Source organism: Lutjanus erythropterus, chromosome 11, assembly GCF_056507025.1.
Source record: "Lutjanus erythropterus isolate fLutEry1 chromosome 11, fLutEry1.hap2, whole genome shotgun sequence".
Classification (NCBI taxonomy): domain Eukaryota; kingdom Metazoa; phylum Chordata; class Actinopteri; order Lutjaniformes; family Lutjanidae; genus Lutjanus; species Lutjanus erythropterus.
In genome coordinates, this window is record NC_139327.1 from 13,110,754 (window position 1) to 13,129,584 (window position 18,831).

General features: G+C 37.6%; 1 protein-coding gene across 1 annotated transcript in view; it reads right to left on the reverse strand.

Annotated features, from left to right (window-relative positions):
• Nucleotides 1-18,831, reverse strand: part of nlgn2b (neuroligin 2b) — a 96,044-nt gene that overhangs the window by 10,125 nt on the left and 67,088 nt on the right. Inside the window, exon 5 of the mRNA XM_084730856.1 lies at nt 2,523-2,708. Coding sequence (XP_084586982.1) covers nt 2,523-2,708 — 186 coding nt within the window. The remainder of the gene's footprint in view (nt 1-2,522; nt 2,709-18,831) is intronic.

Genomic DNA, 18,831 nt, shown 5'->3' on the forward strand with positions numbered 1-18,831 from the left:
TAAGTGAGTTATTTCACTTTTCACAGTTAGGTCAGTACATTATAGTATTTACCATTAATTTTGGATATAGCATTTTACGATCCCTTCGGTTTCTTAGATAACTGTTAGCAACATTACCTAGCTGGCTAGCAGTGACATTTTTCTCACACTTGACAGAAACAAATTAAATATCATCAAAAAGTCTTGCTTCATCTTTCCACTGTACCAACAATCACCAGCTCTGATTTGGTTGAAATAAACCCTTAATTCACAGAGGCAGATGTTGCTGTTTCTCTGATCTCAACTCCCTCTTGCTTCTCAACCAATTTTTTCACATTTAACACAGTAAATTAGGAGGTCCTTTAAATTAAACCAGAGTTACTGATTGTGGAACGACAAGCCATGATGGTGACAGTTTGTTCCTGTCCACTCTGATTGAAGATGATGATGCTAGCTAGCTAATGTTGCAAACAGTTATCTAAGACAATGAGGTGATTATCAGAATACTTAAAAACACTACTCTGAAAAGTGTAGTAACTAACTTAAGGATGAAAAATCACTACATTTATAGGTAAACGTTACTATAGCGTTAACAGGAAGTAAACAGATGTGTAGTTCATAAAACAGATAAACTATACGTCGCACTACATTGTGCAAGTAAAGAATAGTCAAAACTACTACCTGACTTTAAATAAAGTTTATTCACTTTCTTACTTTAAATAATTCAAATGTCAAATCCTGAATGTTGCCAAATAAGCTCAAGACCAAGCACCCTCACTAACCAGCAAAGATATTTCATACTTCAAAGATCTTATAGACGTAACTGAAAAACAGAATCAGTTCATGATGTCAAATGTTTGTGTTTAGTTCACTGAAAACCTAAAATGTAGCCAAATCGTACTTTTGAACAGAAAGAACTATTCATTATTTATTTGGATATTAAACTGCAAATCTGTACGGCAAACATAGGCCTAAATAAATGTTCGGCCTCGTGCTACTGATTTCATGATAGTTCACCAAAAGCCATGCGGGTGGGGGGGGTGCCATGGTTTATAACCACTTTGGGAACTACAACTATACAGTACACTCCTTGGATTTATTTTAAAAAATATCAGAGGACATGCTTTCAACAAAACCCTTGAATCAATGAATTGAATTGAAGACTCTGTAATTTAGCTCTTAGAAGCCCAAATTGCAAGATTACTGACCCAAAACAGCACTTTAAACTGCCCATCTATTAAAGGGATGGAATTATGTTAAAATACAAGTGACAAAGACCACAGTCTCACTGAGACACATATTATTAATGTGTCTGCTTAGAAACAGGAAATTACAAACAGTATTTAGTTCGTGTAAAAATATCAGACTCAATAATATAACACTGTAAAGTATACAATAGATGTGTCGTGATAAACCAGTGTTGATGATAACCGTGATACTTAAATCATGAAATACTGATATCATGTTCATAATACACATATGATACTGTGTAAATAATTCAGATTCTCTTTTGTTAAAGGAATGGTTCAGATTATTTGAAGCAGGCTTGTATGATGCACTCTTCAGTAGTCGGTGTATTACCTACAGTAGATGCTGGTTGGCGTGGTCCCAGTTTGGAGAAGCAGAGAGGACTTTTTCTGAGGGGAAACCACCATTACATAAGCCAAATGTTGCTCTCTCAGAAACAGCCAAACTCGCAGAACACGGGAGCTCCTGGTTTGCCTGTAAGTTTGCCTGTGTTACTGTGTGAGTTTGTTTTTTCTATAAGGATACTTAAGATTCAGATCGAGGCAGTGGTAGACCGGCAACTCCTGTGTTTTGCGAGGTTAAATTAGTGATTTTGCCCGTGGGGTTTAGTTGGTTTGCTTGGAGTGATATGCACTTTTTGTACATTTTATACATTTATGGGAGCAGATTCTTTCTCCACTTCCCTCCACTCATGTTTTGGTATTTTTCATTTGCCAAAAACTCACATCTAATAATTTTATCTCCCATCATGACAGTCCTAGTATATAATAATAATGGTATAATATGGTAAGCTATAGCTATATAGATATAGTATATATTGTTGTCCAGACAGGTTTAATTTTATTGGAGAAAGACAGTTTTGTCAGTGTAGTCTAGTGATCTTAGTCCCTTGTGGAATGACGTTACTTGGGATTATTACAGGGCTCATGTCTCAAGGTGAGTAATGGTTTTATGGCAAATAACCTACTGTTTTCATCCATCTGTCGACTCCAGCGCTGTCCAGACTGACAATCTGGTTTTCTGTCACATTACTGAATCTTTGCAGTTCTTCATGTTTATTAAAAGATGTATATATACTAAATTGCTTCAAATAGTGCATGACTCATTGCTGAATATTGCATCCCTTCACTTGGGGAAATTCTATTTCCTTATATTTTTATCTGGTTTTTGCTGTTCATTGAAATCGCGAACATGCTCCTTAAAGAAATACACTACCCACACTGTCCTGAGACGTTAATCCCCTTTGAGCAGGGTATATGACTACTAATGTGACAGTGACAGTGAAAGAACTTTACCCTCGGAGTGGTGGGAGAGGATGAGGAGGTTCACACAGGCGGCACCGGCTCCTGAGCCAAAGATGGTGATTCTCTCTGGGTCTCCTCCAAAGTGGCCAATGTTTTCATTGAGCCAGCGCAGGGCCTGGATCTGGTCCAACAAGCCAAAGTTCCCCTTAGCAGACGCCTCCGCTGTGCTCAGAAACCCTGCAGGGTAAATCAGAACAAACACAGAGGGAAAAGAGAAAGGAAATACAGATTATGTGCGGAAGGGCAGAAATTTGAGGGCACAGGATACATAATCAAGTGTGTTTATTGACTTTTTTTTTTAAGTTAAAAAAATTCCCACATAAACAGAAGATGGCATCCTGTCATTGTCGGGAACTTCTCAGCTTCCAACTCATTGCAACTCTGAGGAGATTTCACACAGAAGGCTTGCCAAATTACTCATTTTTAATACCCACGCTGGAAATACAACACAGTTAAGAAAACTTGTCAGCAGAGAGAGGAGGAGAGCAACAGAAGGCATGTTTCACCTACTTCCAGGACACACATTTACACAGTAGGTGCACACCCACAACAAGATAAAATAAACTGAACAAAATGTCACACACAAACACACACACACACACAGAATCCTTTGTTCTTATGATCATGGATTACGGTATATTACATGAGTTTCAACCAACGAGACGCTAAGCTTTTCAAATTTCTGACAGTTTGGATGACTTCAATACCCAGAAAACACCTAACTTGACTTTAGTTATCAGCACACTCTACAGATTAGTGGCTGTATGGATGGAGTTCGTGATGAAAAATGAAAGAAAAGACTATGCATCAAGGTGGCTTACTCATCTCTCGAATTTGTCATAAGCAGAACATTTGTCAACAATGTGTGCTGCTGAGTTGCAATTGTTTTATATTTTGGAACAATTTTTGTGTCACTTCCTTTGCATTAACATAATCTCCCAACAGTGCCCATAGTGGTACCAGAACCATTTTTTCCTCCCTTAAAGCTACTACAAGGAGTTTTTAATTGATTATGAAAGAGTTTCAATTTAATGCCTCTATATGACCTACATAAGTAAACAAGCTAATCTGTCTGGAGACTGTTTCTATATAGGTGTTCTTAATGCCTGCCACTGGGTCAGATTCACTGTGTATGTTAGCCAGATGAAAGTAAGAAGGGGGAGATTTTTATAGAGATTAGTAATTTTTGACATGTTAATTTGTGGTTATCAGGGTAGAAACACTACAGTTTATGTTCGTAGGGGCTTGTAGCAGCTTTAAACTTGCAACGGAATAATTGATTATTGTCCAAAAACAATATTATTATTATCCAGAAACAAGCTGTAAACACAACACTGATATATTCTCGTCTGATAAAGTTATAATCCTCAAGAATTTCATCTTATCAAACCCAATTTCAAACATTATTTATGGCTGGCATTTATTCTGCACTAGACATTAAATGTGCTTTCTCTCATAAGTCTGCATTGTCAGTGGTCCACCATTCCCCAAATAGTTTGGAGTGGTGATCAAAAGGCAATCCCAGGCATTCTGAAGAGGAACCAAACTTGCTTTGGTATAACATAATATAATTCCTTGTCTTATTCTGTTGCATTTCTGACAGAGTAGCAGCTCAAAGTTAGCCTGGGTCCAGACCTTCAGTCCGCCCACTCCAATCACTCGGCTGTTTCTCTGAATGTGGAAATGAGGTGTAATGCGTTTACAGTATAGTCTGATATCAGGCTAGCTCACACGAAAGCAGAATTTTGAGTCTTGTATTATTAAGATATTCTTAGCATCACCACTCATAAGTACAGATTTGGACAATGCAGCCAGACTGGAAATATTAAAGGGACAGTACACCACAAAATCCAGAATACATATTTTTCCTCTGGCCTGTAGTGCTGTTCATCCTTCTTTACTGTTTTGATGTGAGTTTCACAGTTTTGGAGATACTGGCTGTAGAGATTTCTGCCTTCACTCCAACATAAGGGAACTAGATGACATTAGTCCTGTGATGCTCAAACTACCAAAAAAAACATACATAAAATACTCAGCAGCAATGCCTCTTTCCAGAAACCATGACCCACTTGTTCAAGATAATCCACAGATTTGTTGAGAGAAGTTTCATGTAGCAGAATCTACTGTAGTAGAATCTACAGGAACTACTTTAGAATCTACCAAGACTACTTTCATTCTTTAGATGAAATTGTGCACAACAAGGTGAGTGAACTATCTTGAGTGACCGGATAATGGTTTTTGGAAACTGATTTTGAATTTTTCAAATGTATTTTTATGGTGCTTTGAGCACCAGAAGCCAAGTGCCACTTTGTCCCATTACATTAGAGAGAAGGCAGACTGGACTGAACTGTCCTAAAGCTGAAAGATGCTGTAAACCTGGAGAATCAGATGACAATTCTCAGTGGGTTCATCACTATGAGCAACCTGTGTCACATATAAACACTCATTTAAAAAGAATATGAATAATAGCAGCTTTAAGAAAGATGGAGCTCTCTTCTAGTCTCAAAACATAATTTGTGACTTTAACAGATAAAATGGCTGGACATTATTTTCATCTTTTCTATTGCAGATTTAATAATACTTTGGTTTTCAGAAGCCCAACAATCCCATTCACTAACCTGACCTACACATCATATTCCACATATTCCACCAAAGGAAACATCTTTGTTTGGTAAAGATCCCCACAAAAATCACACCATAATCATTTTAATATGTTTTTCAATGAAAAATGATAAATGGGATAAGGTTAGAGAATAATCAGGCTTTATACAATGCAACCATAATAAATGTCACCTAAACGAGCATATTGGTTGAATAGTAAATGTTTATTTTTGCAGGGGTATACACAGTATAACACAGCGTCAGTGTTGGGCAAGCTACCTGGAAAATGTAGTGAGCTCAGCTACAAGATATTCTACATTAAATGAAGCTTCACTACACTGAAGCTACCCACCAGAGAAATGTAGCAAGCTAAGCTACAATAAAATGACAAAAGTAGCTTAACTACATCAAAGCTATTTTTTTTAAAGTAAAAACAAAGTATCTATGTATCTGTCTGTCTGTGTTTAGTAGTATATTTATTATCCCCCTTCTGTAGTAGGAGCCATCTACACAAATATCAAATTATTTACTAGCTAGTACTATGTTAGCCGTTGGTGTGTGCTGGAAGAGATGCATTTAATGTTTAGAAATGTGTGGGGAAATGTAGCTTCTGTGGACACTACTGTGTTATTTGATCACTAAAGTAGCTTCACTACTGAAAAGCTATTTGATGTAGAAAACTGCAATGTTACGACCACATTACTGAGAAACGTAGTTGAACTAGTAACTCCGCTACTGCCCAACACTGCACAGCGTACTTAAGATATATGACTATTCAGAAGGTTCTGGTGTCATGGTCAATGCGTTCATATAAATTGTATAATGTGTCTCTCTATGGCATAAACACGGTTGGTGAATGCAGGAAAGTCACTCTAGTACGGGAAGTTTCCTTTTGCGGGAATTGAAAATGACACATATAAATGACAGAGTTAAACACTGTATATTCTAAAGGGCAGGTTGAGAGAATAGGGCAGCCATAAAGCACAGTATAGTGTGTACACAGAGACAGATGGTGAAAGAGGACAGTCAGCACGTTCTCAAGTGTGCTCAACAGCAAATTAAGTTTTATTGTTGATGTTAATATTGTACGTGATGGTGGCGATGATGATGATGATGATGATGATGATGATGATGATGATGATGATGATGGTAGCAGCAGCAGTGATGATGATGACTATGGTGATGATAACCTGCCAAATTGACCTCTTCACAACAATCAGTGTGACACACACACACGTCTCACTCCACACTCGTCACTGCACTGACACCAGAGTTAACAACACTTCAAGCCTGGAGTGTTTTGGTGGGTTCACCTGACTTAATTATGATTCATATTACAGAGTGATCAAATTCTTTGTTCAATATATTTCATATCAATACATGATATGTTATTTGCTGTGGTTCACGTGGACAGAAATATGAGAACGATAAGCAGTGGTTGCTCATATTTTTGTATTTATTTTCATTTTTCATTGATTTTAGATTAAGGTGCCAGGTGTCTTTATTTTGGATAGGTTCATCACTGATCAACAGTTTTAACTAAGTACATTTTTAAACATATCTTAGCCTAAAATCGTCAGAGTTGGGAATTTTTCAACTTAACCAATGTCATAGTGAACTGCTTGCAAACCTCACCATGATCATCTGAAGTGTGAAACTATTTAAGACAGAGATACAACAGAGATGCCTCTCCATAAGATCCACAAAGTGGAAATTTCTTATCACAGCAGTACAACTGCTCTGCACGACCACCTGAAGTGAAACCGCCAGAGCGCTTTGTCAAGAAGCAACAGCAGCAGCAGCAAGACTGTCCTGTTTACTGTCTGTCAGCACTCAAGCATGATATATTAGGATTACCAACATGTGGAACATGTTTTTGTTAGCAGCAGTCACTTAAAATAGTTTTTCTAAATCTTTCTTCATTGCTCCCATGTGAAAAAGTAATTTTACACCGCTTTTGTTCCCATAATGTTACACCATGCACCATGTTAGTCAGCTGTTTTATTTTCTGTTTACTTTAACAGCTATGTATGAGTGAGAAAATGGCTACAACTAACGTTACAGATTTTTTCTTTGAACCACACTGATGCAAAAATATATTTGCCACTCTTTATCTTAACTGCATATTATGCCAGTGATATAATAAATCCATGTCATGACCAAGACAAGTTTTATGTCGAGCAGCAGAAATTGTTGACACATTGATTAAATTAATATGTGTCACAGCAATTCTTTTGAATTTTAGGGCCAGTATTTCATTTATCAGGTATCTGATAAATACATTAAATAGGGTGGAAATAATAATCATTTTAAAATATCCCACTACTGTTATTATTCTATTGTGCTTTATGTGTCTATTTTTCAGGATTATGACTGAATAGAATAATGAAATAACAAGACAAGCTTTCGATATTTAAATTAATTGCTGTGTTAACTGAGTAATAAAAAACTCTACAAAATAATTGATAAATTAGTAATTAGATTAGTTGTCCAAAAAATCCTTTAATCGTTAGGATGAGCCCTTATAATTATTTCTCACATTTAATGAACAAGAATATTGAATGCAAAACACATTAAGGATAAAAAGACACTTGCTGGCTGCCAAAAATAACTGCACAGGAATAGAAGTAAAAGAAAATAAGAAAAAAAAAATAACTAAAAGAAAAAGACAACTTCGAGTAACATTATTGCTTTGTGCTTTGGCACTGCACCAGCATACAGTATGGACAGCATTTATGCTTTAGTATCTCTGCAATTAAATGAAAACAAAAGTAAACCTCTATCAAAATGTGCCTGTGCCTTTATCTGTGTCCACCTAGGAACGATAACGCCTCGAACAAAATGTTTTCATGTCGGTCCACAGACGCAGTGACCTGGATGTTGTCCTTACAAAGCACAGATGCTGAAGGCAGCCATGTTTGCTTATATTTGCTTGCATTATCTCAGAATCACAGCTAAATTATCTTTTTTATCTTGAGAGAACAAATGAATGCTTTGGTAGGTCTGATAGCTGAACAACACCCAACCACAAACAGTGACCCAGTCTTGAGAAAACAATAATCTCTCTTCTTACCTAATGATAATGAGATAATGATCATGAGAAACCACTGCTTGATTAAATTGTGATCTAGAGATAATAGGATTACTGAATTTGTTAGAAACCACAGCTGCTCTCAGCTTCCATACTGTAGCATTTAGTGGTGTTGGATGGATTATTATAAACATAGAAATCTTGTTACATTAAATCATATCAATGTTGTAGCAGCAACATTGCCTTTAAAGGATTACTCTTGGTAATCAAGATATAGTTTCCATGTTACTGTGTAATTGTATTATCCTTAGATCATCCCAGCAATTGACTGGCTCTTAGCCTGATGTGACTCTGACCTGGTAATGTATCAGTGCTGACCTGTGCCGCTTATCAAAACCATAGGCATGTGGAAATGTCTGCTCCGTGGATGCCCAGCCGAGTGCTGAGCTGCCTGCCACAGTTGCCTGGCAACTGTCCAGAGCTTCAGGCAAAATGATATGGACAGACACTCACAAAAGCACTTGCATACACACACGCAAGCACTTCCATATTCAAGTACACAAACAGCTGCGTGCATGCGCGCATGAGCACAAAAACAAAGTCAATGCAGACACACAACTGAGCGTACACTCTTAGAAATAAAGATGCTAACTAGAATCATACAAAGTTGTTAGGCTCGTCTTCTGGTCCCTGGAAGAACCTTTACGAAGGTTCCAACTGGAACTCTTTCACATGGTTCAACCTAGAACTCAGTGTGAAGGGTTATACCGAGAACAGTCTGTGAAAGGTTCCTCTATGAGAAGTTGTATGGAGAAACTTTATGAACCCTCTCTAGGTGCTTTAGCTAGATCCTTTCCGCCTTATCAGGGTGTTGCCAAGAACCCATCCAGTGGGTTCTACTAAGAAATATTTTATGTCGCAAGGGTTTCACCTAGAACCCAACCAGGGTGGTTCTACCGAGAACCTTTTTATATCCCAGTGGTTTTATTTAGAACCCACCCTTGGGGGTTCTTCTGAGAACACTACCAGTAGGGCTGCACAGTTAATCAATATGTCAGTAAAAATCTCAATGTGACTTTCTGAAATTTTCAGTTCCAGGAGGTATAATACTTGTTAAATGCAAAATGTGTCCAAAAAACTTTTAAATGAATGAATCTCATGAGGCAGATATGTCCTGTACCACACATCACATTCTACAGACTTCACTTCACTTGGTACAGATTCCTGCATTTTACCATGTTTTTTCAATCAAAATAAGAATAATGATGTAAAAATGATCATATCGCAATTGCAATATCAGTCAAAGTAATTTCAATTAGATGTGACTTCCTAAGGATGCAAACAAAAAAGTTTTCATCTAGAACTCACCTGTGGGGTTGTACTGAGAACCCTGTTGTATCCCAAAGGTTTAATCTAGAGCCTATCCTTGGGGATTCTACCAAGAATACATTTATATTCTAATGATTTTATTTGGAACCCAGTGAGGGGGATCTAAAGTTATCTTTTTACAAGGTTAGTTTCACCTATTTCCCTCTTCTAAGAACCATATTGTAGTCAACATATGAGGCAAAAATATGCTCCAGTGGAACCCTCAGTCTCACCATGAACCTTTCTGTAAAAAAAAGGATTCTTCAGAAGTTCTGGGTAAAACGTCATCCCTTCAAAAAGAACCATTCTGAAACCCTGAGTGTCTGAAGCAGCATGCTAGCTTGAGCTAGCGCCTCCTGTCGCTCTCTTCTGCAAGGGCAACATAAAGAGAGGAAATGTGGTTTATCTTCCACCACTGAAGATAAGTCAAACAAGTTCCCTCCTCTCCTCTCTTTCTCTTTCAGTAAGTTTTCTTTCTGATCCCCCCCATCTGCTGAGTTGGGCTTCCTACTGACTTTAGCGCTGAGAGCAGCAGTTTATGAGGCTGAACTCATGCATATTCAACACTTGCTTTAGGTAACGGCCAAGGAACTGTGAGGAGAGTCATCAACCTCTAAGTAAAGATACAGGCTGAAGACAGTGAAATGAATGGATGACAGAAGACAGAAGAGTGCAGCAGCTGATGGAGGGAAATTTAAAATATTTACAGTGTATTGTATCATGCAGAAGGTTCTATAAAAGTCCCCCAAGAATATCAAATAATAACTGCTGCTTCGCTCATATATCTTCCCTGTCATCGTGAGAACTGTCTCTCAAAAAAGTAGATTTTATAAAATCACGAAAGCATAATGTGCTCAATTGCTGAATGCAAAGAGCACTTAGTGTTTCCCTACACTGATGAGATGAGTTATGGTAAAAGCTATTATCCCTTATTGATACAGTATTGCAAATCCAACAGGAAGATAGTGTAATGATAATGTATCATGCACTCTCAGAAATAAGGGTTCCAAAAGGGTTCTTGCTGAACGGCTGGGGTTCTGACAAAAGGACTCATCAAGGGTTCTTTGTAAGACTATGGGTTCCATGAAGAACTCTTTTTGAAAGAAAGAATTTTTCAAGAATTGTTGAAAACATAAGTATTAAAAGACCCTAACCCTCAAATATTCAAATGTTTACCCATGATTCAATAGGTCAGTTTAAACATCACCAATTGTAACATTGATTGTTAAAATGACTAAAGACTACAGTGTACAATTTATGGAATACAATAATTTTTGTTTCATTCGTAGAATACAATCTTGTACTTCATAGAACCATCAGAAGATAAGAGGTTTATAGACCCTTCAAATATAATAAATAAATAAACCTAAAAAGCTAGTTCTCAGCTGGAACCAGAACATAGCAGTAGCAACGCCCTCTGCTGATGACGCAAGTGTTTTGGAACCTAAAAAGTTGGCCCCCAACTGGAAGCAAAAAATACCATATTTTCCTTGAGAACCAAAGTGGGCATGTCATATTCCACGGGTTGTTGCGCATTGTGCAGCGCCCTCTGTTGATGACATCCTTGACTACAGTGGTTCCACTCAAAACTGATGAAAATGCAGCCTTGTTCACTAGATAGCACCAAGGTTCTAAGAATCTTGAATGAAAGTGGTGTAAGAACCAAAACTGATTTGGTGGGAAAGGGCCCATGAGGTTCCACCTGGAACCGTTACAAGAGTTTCGACCAGGAATCAAAAAAGGGTTCTCCTTTGGGGACATGCCAAAGAACCTTATCTGGTTCTCCTTAGCAACTTTATTTCTAAGGGTGTGTATCGGAAGGATTGTTATTTCATTTTGAGACAACAGAGGAGCGTGATACTAAAAAAGGTGGCAGCTGCTCCACATCAGGAGGAGGATTTTGTGCAGCATTTTTACTGTGCCACATTGAACAACTTTATTCAGTACATCCACTACTGTTGACCATCTCTGTAAAAGCCTGCACCATTCACAAATTCACAGTCCAGAACTGAAGTGCGGTCAGTCATCTGACGGTTTGACTACTGAGACGGGAACATGCTTCTGCAGAGTAATTTTTTTTAGGACTGAACAGAATGACTGCAGTGGGTCACTGAACATATTTTTGTGAACAGAGAAGAAAGAACAAGAGGAGAGGGATGGGAGGGGTGTGTGTGTGTGTGTGTGTGTGTGTGTGTGTGTGTGTGTGTGTGTGTGTGTGTGTGTGTGTGTATGGGGTGGGGGGTACAAGTCATAGAGGAGAAAGAAGGGATAAAATAAAAAATCCAGAGACATAAGACAGGTATTAAATCGAATATTGCCCAAAGCTACTGTCAGATCCTAAATGACAGAGAGGTGAAAGGAATATACTGAAGGACATATTATATAATTTCACTGTGACGTCACGCAGGGGATGATGAGAGATGTCAAAAATCAGAGGGAAGCCTTTTTTATACACACAGATAATGTGATTGAAGAGAGGAATCAAAGCAATGTTTCTGAATATGAGTCACTAAATTAATCAAGGAAAGGTAGAGGCACTATTACAAAAAAGGGAAAAAACAAACATAGCAGATGGCGAATGTCTCCTGTACTCTGAAGACTAAAGAATCTGTTTTGATGATTGGAATAAAGTGGATTTGATCATTCAGTATTGTGCGGCAACCTTGGGGATTAACTGCTGTGTGTGAATGTAACTGTGGATGAATATGACCTTTCTCTGTACCGTATGCAGAATGTACTGATAACTTCACATATAATTTCAAAAGACTTTTGAAAGCAGGGGAGACAGGTTAGTGTTGCATCAGTTTGACCAATCATAAAATAGTTGCAGGCATGTCATCAATATGGTACACTCCCATTTCCCTTTTGAGCTCACAGGAGATGTGGCATGTCTTTGTGAGCATCACTGTGGAATTTATAACCAAAAAAACTAATTTTAAGAAGAAGAAAGTACATTTAAGATTATTTATTTCGAGTGTTCATTGTATTATATATACAGTGGTTTGACTTCCATAATCTAAAGTGGCAGTTTCTCTAGTTTAATTTTCTGCTTTGCATTCATGCTATCTCCAAGCTCACATGCTAAAACACTTAGCTATGTAATGGTTGTAATGGTTCATTAAAATGATGAGAATTTCTGCATTGTGTGCATGGAGCACATTGCAAAGTCAAGGTCAAAAAGAAGTGCGGGTCAAGTTCTGGGCCCAAAACGCCTGCACAACTGTGACAGTGACTGAACCCTTACGTGAGACATGCACAGTCAAGAGCACAGTCCACACACATATAAAATGTCACTTTTTACTTTATTTAAAACTGCAGGACGACATGTAGCAAAGAGCTGCAGGTGGGAGGGATGATAGCCAGCACATGAGGCGCTCGCTCCATCAACCAAACGACAAGGGTTCCCCAAAACTATGTATTCTTTATTCTTCACTGATTCGTATGTATTTTAAATCAGTAAATCACCTCTCACTGTTACATCCATCCAGCTATGGTTACAGCTTACCTCACAACTCTTTGTGTTTGACATTAACTCACATAATCTGTGATTGCACAGTACACATCCAAGTAAGTTTTATTTGTAGTAGACAAATATGGGTACCGTCTACCAAAGTTTGAGAGATCTAACATGTACAACCACTTTAGTACCATACCATTACCAGGGAGGTAAAATGTCATGTTGGCCAAGTGATTCATGCAACTTACTTGCCCCTTGTAAAAAAAAGAATAAAACTATTAAACTATTTTGATAATAGATTACTTGTTTAACTATTTTTTCATGCAAAATGTCATTTTTCAGCAAAACAAGACATTTAAAGACATTTCCTTGGAATATGAAAAACTGGAATGGATTTTCTGGCATTTTACAAATGTTGCAGCCCTAGATAAAACATAACAATTAGCTTCAATCTTTGTTGTTATTTAATAACCACTAATAAAACAAAGGCAGGTGAAAAAAAAACATTAATGCTGAACCCTGCTTCATACTGTTACTACCATCCTCGGTTTCCCCTGCTTCTGTCAATAACAGCACTAAGTCAGTAAACCCTATAATGGGCACTGTCACAAAATGCACAGTGTGCTGTCACATAAAAAAACAAGCAAGCCATTTCACTTATGTATGGAGCGTGATTTTTTAATTGAACATTTTTCTTTCTATCTTGAGAATGAAAGTCTGAAGCACTGCTAGCACCCCCAAGAGGCTGATTTTTCTTTTTCCCCCACAATATAAAAGAGCTGATTGATCCATTCTTTGATTCAAAGATCTGCCGCTGTACTTCACCCCTCGCACATTCTTGTTGGATTATCAACATTTTTACACAAATCTGTTAAGTCTCCTTGTTGGCACTGGAAGTTCAATCTGAGGACCTGCTGGCAGGTCCATTTCAATTATGTATCACTCTGTATGTCAAGTATACCCAGAAATGAAATTATATTGTAATTGCGCTTCCTCCTGCTGAACTAATGTCATTTCAGCACACCGCCCATAGGCTTCCAGCGTCATTGTATTTATTAGCTTACTTATCTCACTCAATTTTTACTCTCAAAGGTCCGTTGAAATGGTACCAAGCTGTGCAATAAAACTAGGCTGTCATGCAAATTTGAAAAGCAATGCTTCAAACTTCACACTGACACAAAGACGTTTCAAAGCTTTTCAAAGAAAGTTTCATTTCAGAAACAACTGATCGTTGATGAAAATCACAGTCAGTGAGAATTAGAAACTGATCAAATGAAATGAATCAAGTCTCTTAAAATAGAGTCTTGTTTACACACAGATGGTTTAATCACAAGCTAATGATACAGACATAAAGCTCTTTTAATTAATAATATATACTCATTAATCATATTTGTACGGTGGCCAAGAGAGCTCATTGCACAGCTGCAATTTAAGAAAACACATGTAAACACACATAGACAAAACACAAGCAAATTAAGAAAACAACTTCACCAATCTGACAACACATGTGCGGCATTTAGAAAACATGCTGCGAATACACAAACACATTGCGAACACACACAACAAAAAAAACAGCAGAGACACAAAACGATAATGCAAACTGTTTTGAGAGGACATTAAAAAAACATGGCTTGAACACGCTTGTTGTTGCTGCAGTTTGTGACTCGTGAAGTAACTGAAGTCGGCTCTGTGTATCATCCGTTTATGTTTATGTTATGGATTTCTGACTGCTGCTACTCCTGTACTTGATGCACGTGACCACTGCATGCACCTTGCACGACCCTAAAGAGCAAAAAGGAATTCCCAGTAATTCTGATGATTTCTTTACTATCCTACCAACAGTGCTGACAGACGGCCTGTACAGCTGCATAATAATCAGATATACATTATTAGACCAGAAATATCTTAAGATATAGGTTAGAAAAAGCCAAGCTCTGTTATGATAAAGAGATAACCTTAGCCCCAGTGTTTAACTAGAATTACTGCTGGACAGTTGTATGCCTCCGCCAACCAGTCATTTTAATAGTATTAAGTATTATTTATTATAATAATAATTATTATCATATTATATTATAAGTATTATTTTTGGGCAAAGTGGTAGTTATTACCATAGACATTATGTGTATGAGTCCAATGAATAATTTCCAGTGAGAAACATGCTGTCATCACTTAGAGATGATTTTGACAGAGGAGGACTGAGGACTGGACCAGATGATGTCACAGTGAAACTGACCTTTGACCTTCTGGATATACAATGCCATCTCCTCAGCATTGTATCCTTTTAGATATGTGTGAAATTCTGTCATAATTAGTGTACAAATTCTAGAGTTATGGCCAAAATAAATGTTTTGTGACCTTGACCTTTGACCTCCAGATTCTAATCAGTTCATCCTCGAGTCCAAGTGGACGTTTGTGCCAAATTTGAAGAAATTTCCTCCAGGTGTTCTGCCAGTGTGGAGGCATAAAAAGTTCTCTGGGAACACTGTTGTTGTAGTTGTGTATTTGCAGCACATTTGTGTATTTGGTTGTGTTGTGTGTATTTGCAGAATGTTTGTGTATTTGCAGAGTGATTTATAACTGCTGTGCATGTGTGCTGTCAAATTGATGAAGCTGTTTTCTTTGTTTACACGTGGTTTCTTCAGTACATTGAGCTGACTCTGCCACTGTATATGTGCCCTTACATGTACAACCTGTCATGTTAGTCAATGTGCCATAACTCTTAGCAAAGTGTTATATTTATTAATAACACATTTATCTTGATGTCACTATTGTAACAGGAGTCTCTATTCACTGGCTACACTTGCAGTTATTGGTGAGACATAGATGGATGCTGACATATTTGAGTAGATTAATTGGTTAGTTATCCTCCTTCTGAAATATTTTAGTCCATCAGTTTTGAACAGAAAGCTGGAAAATCTTTGATTTCAGCAGTAGAGAATACCAAATAATGACTTGAAGGTGGTTTGGAAATTTCTGAAAATCAACCGTCAACAACTAAGAAATCATCTAAATCAGGGGTTTCCAATAGAGACTTAGTTAGAGCTCCTGTTGGCAATGTACCCATGGATGTTAAGACCATTATCACTGAATTACCTTTAAATTGAAGAAAACTTAAAAATGTGATGATTCTGAAGCATGTTCATGAGTTATGAGCAGCAAGTGGATTTATATATTTTCATAATGGACACTGGACAAGAATATCCTCGGAAAGTGTAAGTCGTGATACACATATTTTATGTGTATAATATGTTAACACTGAACACTGAACTGAGTTATGACTCCCAGAAGGAATATTTTTCACCTCACACAGTGTCTTGGCCTCACATCTCTCCCTCTGCTCCTCCTGTTCAACTTGCTTCACAGCTTGATAGCCTCCGACGTAAATCAACAAAAGTCATAAGCAAGGACGTCTTGAAATGTTATACACATCATACAGGAAACAAATGTACCAGTAAATAGATAAATTTAAATAAGCTTAGGGACTTTGGCAATATTTAGTGGATTTTCGGTACTCTCGAGACCTTGCTATTTTAAATTTGATTATGACGCTGTATGTGGTGTGTAAGATGTTGAGCATCAAGTATGACTAGCTGCATTAATTATCTTCCTTGTATTTGACTGGTCCAGCTGTGCCACTGGCTGCCAGCCTGGGAGGCAGATTGGTGTCAGTTTTGGTAAATATGCCTATAAGTCATCAGTGTTCAATGTGAACTTTGCCTATATGATGGAGGCAACTTTTCCTGGCTACATTTTTATTTCTTTCAAGAACCTGAAGCTTCTAATACAAACAATCTCACCATCACATTCATCACAACCCCTCATTACATCTATACAATCACATCTACCATATAAAGGCCAGATAGCTGATGAAGTATTTATTAACGTAGACAGCCCATTTTTAAAAAAAGTGATTGTCTAAAATGTAAATAAATTATTTGCTAAAACTTTCCGACCTATATTCAATTGAATACAGTACAAAGGCAAGATAACGTCATTGCTTTTTCCTAAATAAAAACTCATTCTGAATTTGATGCCTGCAACAGGTTCCAAAAAAGCTGGGACAGGGGCATGTTTACCACTGTGACACCTCACCATTGCTTGATATACGACTTCAGTTGCTCAACAGTCCGGCGTCTCTGTTGTCTTATTTTGAGCTTCTTAATGCACCACACATATTTAATGGGAGGCAGGTCTGGACTGAAGCCACGCTGATGTAACACCTGCAGAATGTATCTTGGCATTGTCCTGCTGAAAGAAGCAGGGACTCCCCTCGAAAAATACGTCTGGACGTCGGCATATGTCGGTCCAAAACCTGCACGCACCTTTCAGCATCAATGGTGCCTTCACAGACGTGACCCACGGCAGTCACTCAGTGAATTCTGAAAAAGGAATAAATTATTTTCTTGTTTGCATGTTTGCATTTTATTTATCAATCTAAAATCATGGTTTGCACATGAACCTAGTCAAAGTCAGACTGACATACAAGCAAAATAACTGTTTTTCTGTGCTGTCATCGCAGACACTGTACTGTAGACAAAATATGGGGAAAGAGGTGTTAACGATTACTTGAGGAGTGGGAAGATTGTGGCTGCATGCAGGCAGTGGGAGGTGTTTTCATTTGTATTTAGGGACAGCTGAGTTGTGAAAAGGCAGCAGGCTGAAATTAATTGACAGCCGAATCTGTGCTGGCTAAAAATACTGTTTATGTCATATTTAAAGGGATCCTTCTGAGAACACCGGGCAGCACAATTTCAACTGATGCCCACGACTCACTGAGCTAAGCGCTACTTGTGGATGCACTGATTGACTTGACTTATGTTAAAAAATGTGCACAGGCTTGTAAAATTATATTTAATGAGTAACATATAAAATATTGTTTAGTGTGTCACAAACCTGAGCAAATTATTTTTGGACACATTATTTTTAATTGATAGGAAAACAATAGACAGTATGAAGCAAGGTAGAGTGGATACATTTTTCTCTGCATTTTGTAATTTTAAGAGTTGCCGTAGTAGCTCTAGAAATTATAGTTAACAGCCAGTTTACAAGAATATGTGACGGTTAAAGCTTTCAAGTGTTATGAGGAGTATTAACATAAGTTTACTGCAAATGCAAGAAGAGAACAGATGAGAGGTAACATGCAGAGGCATTTAAGACTTAACTTCCTTCATTAAAACCATTATTTGGCAATATATGTAGGATACCTGATTGTTTTTTAAGACATCTCAATATGTCTCTACTTATTTTTAATAAAGCCATATGAATTTCTGTGGTTTCAGATGTTTCTCGTTGGCTGTCCCTGCTCATTGCAGTAGGTTCTGTTACACTTCTTACTGACTGCAGCAGGCAGATGTTTCCAGTGAAAAATGTCTAGATATACATTGTATATCATGGCATAAAATATTTTTAGGTCATATCATCCATATCACCTATTGCTTGGTAAATACATGTTCATCCAAATGATCTTCATCATAAGGTGATTAGATAATATGTCTCAGTTGTGTTTAGTACTTGTTACACTTTCAGTAAAGTGGTCAAAACATCTAATCATCAGACCACAAACAAATATACCACTAGTGTTGACTAATTATATATAATACTGCAAACAGCAACAGCAAAATTAGTTGATGTCACTAGATATAGAAAGAACTACAAGCTTTTTCAACTTGGATTTCTAGTCTGCACCTCTAGGTAACCAGAGGGCTACATGAGTATTTTTGTCACCTACTGCTATGTTGTAGCCAAAAAAGTAAATGCTATAGGCTAGAGAGGTGATACACTGCAACATGGGCTGGGGCATTAGAGGCTCAGGTGCAATGCATCCTGGTACATGTTGGTGCTGT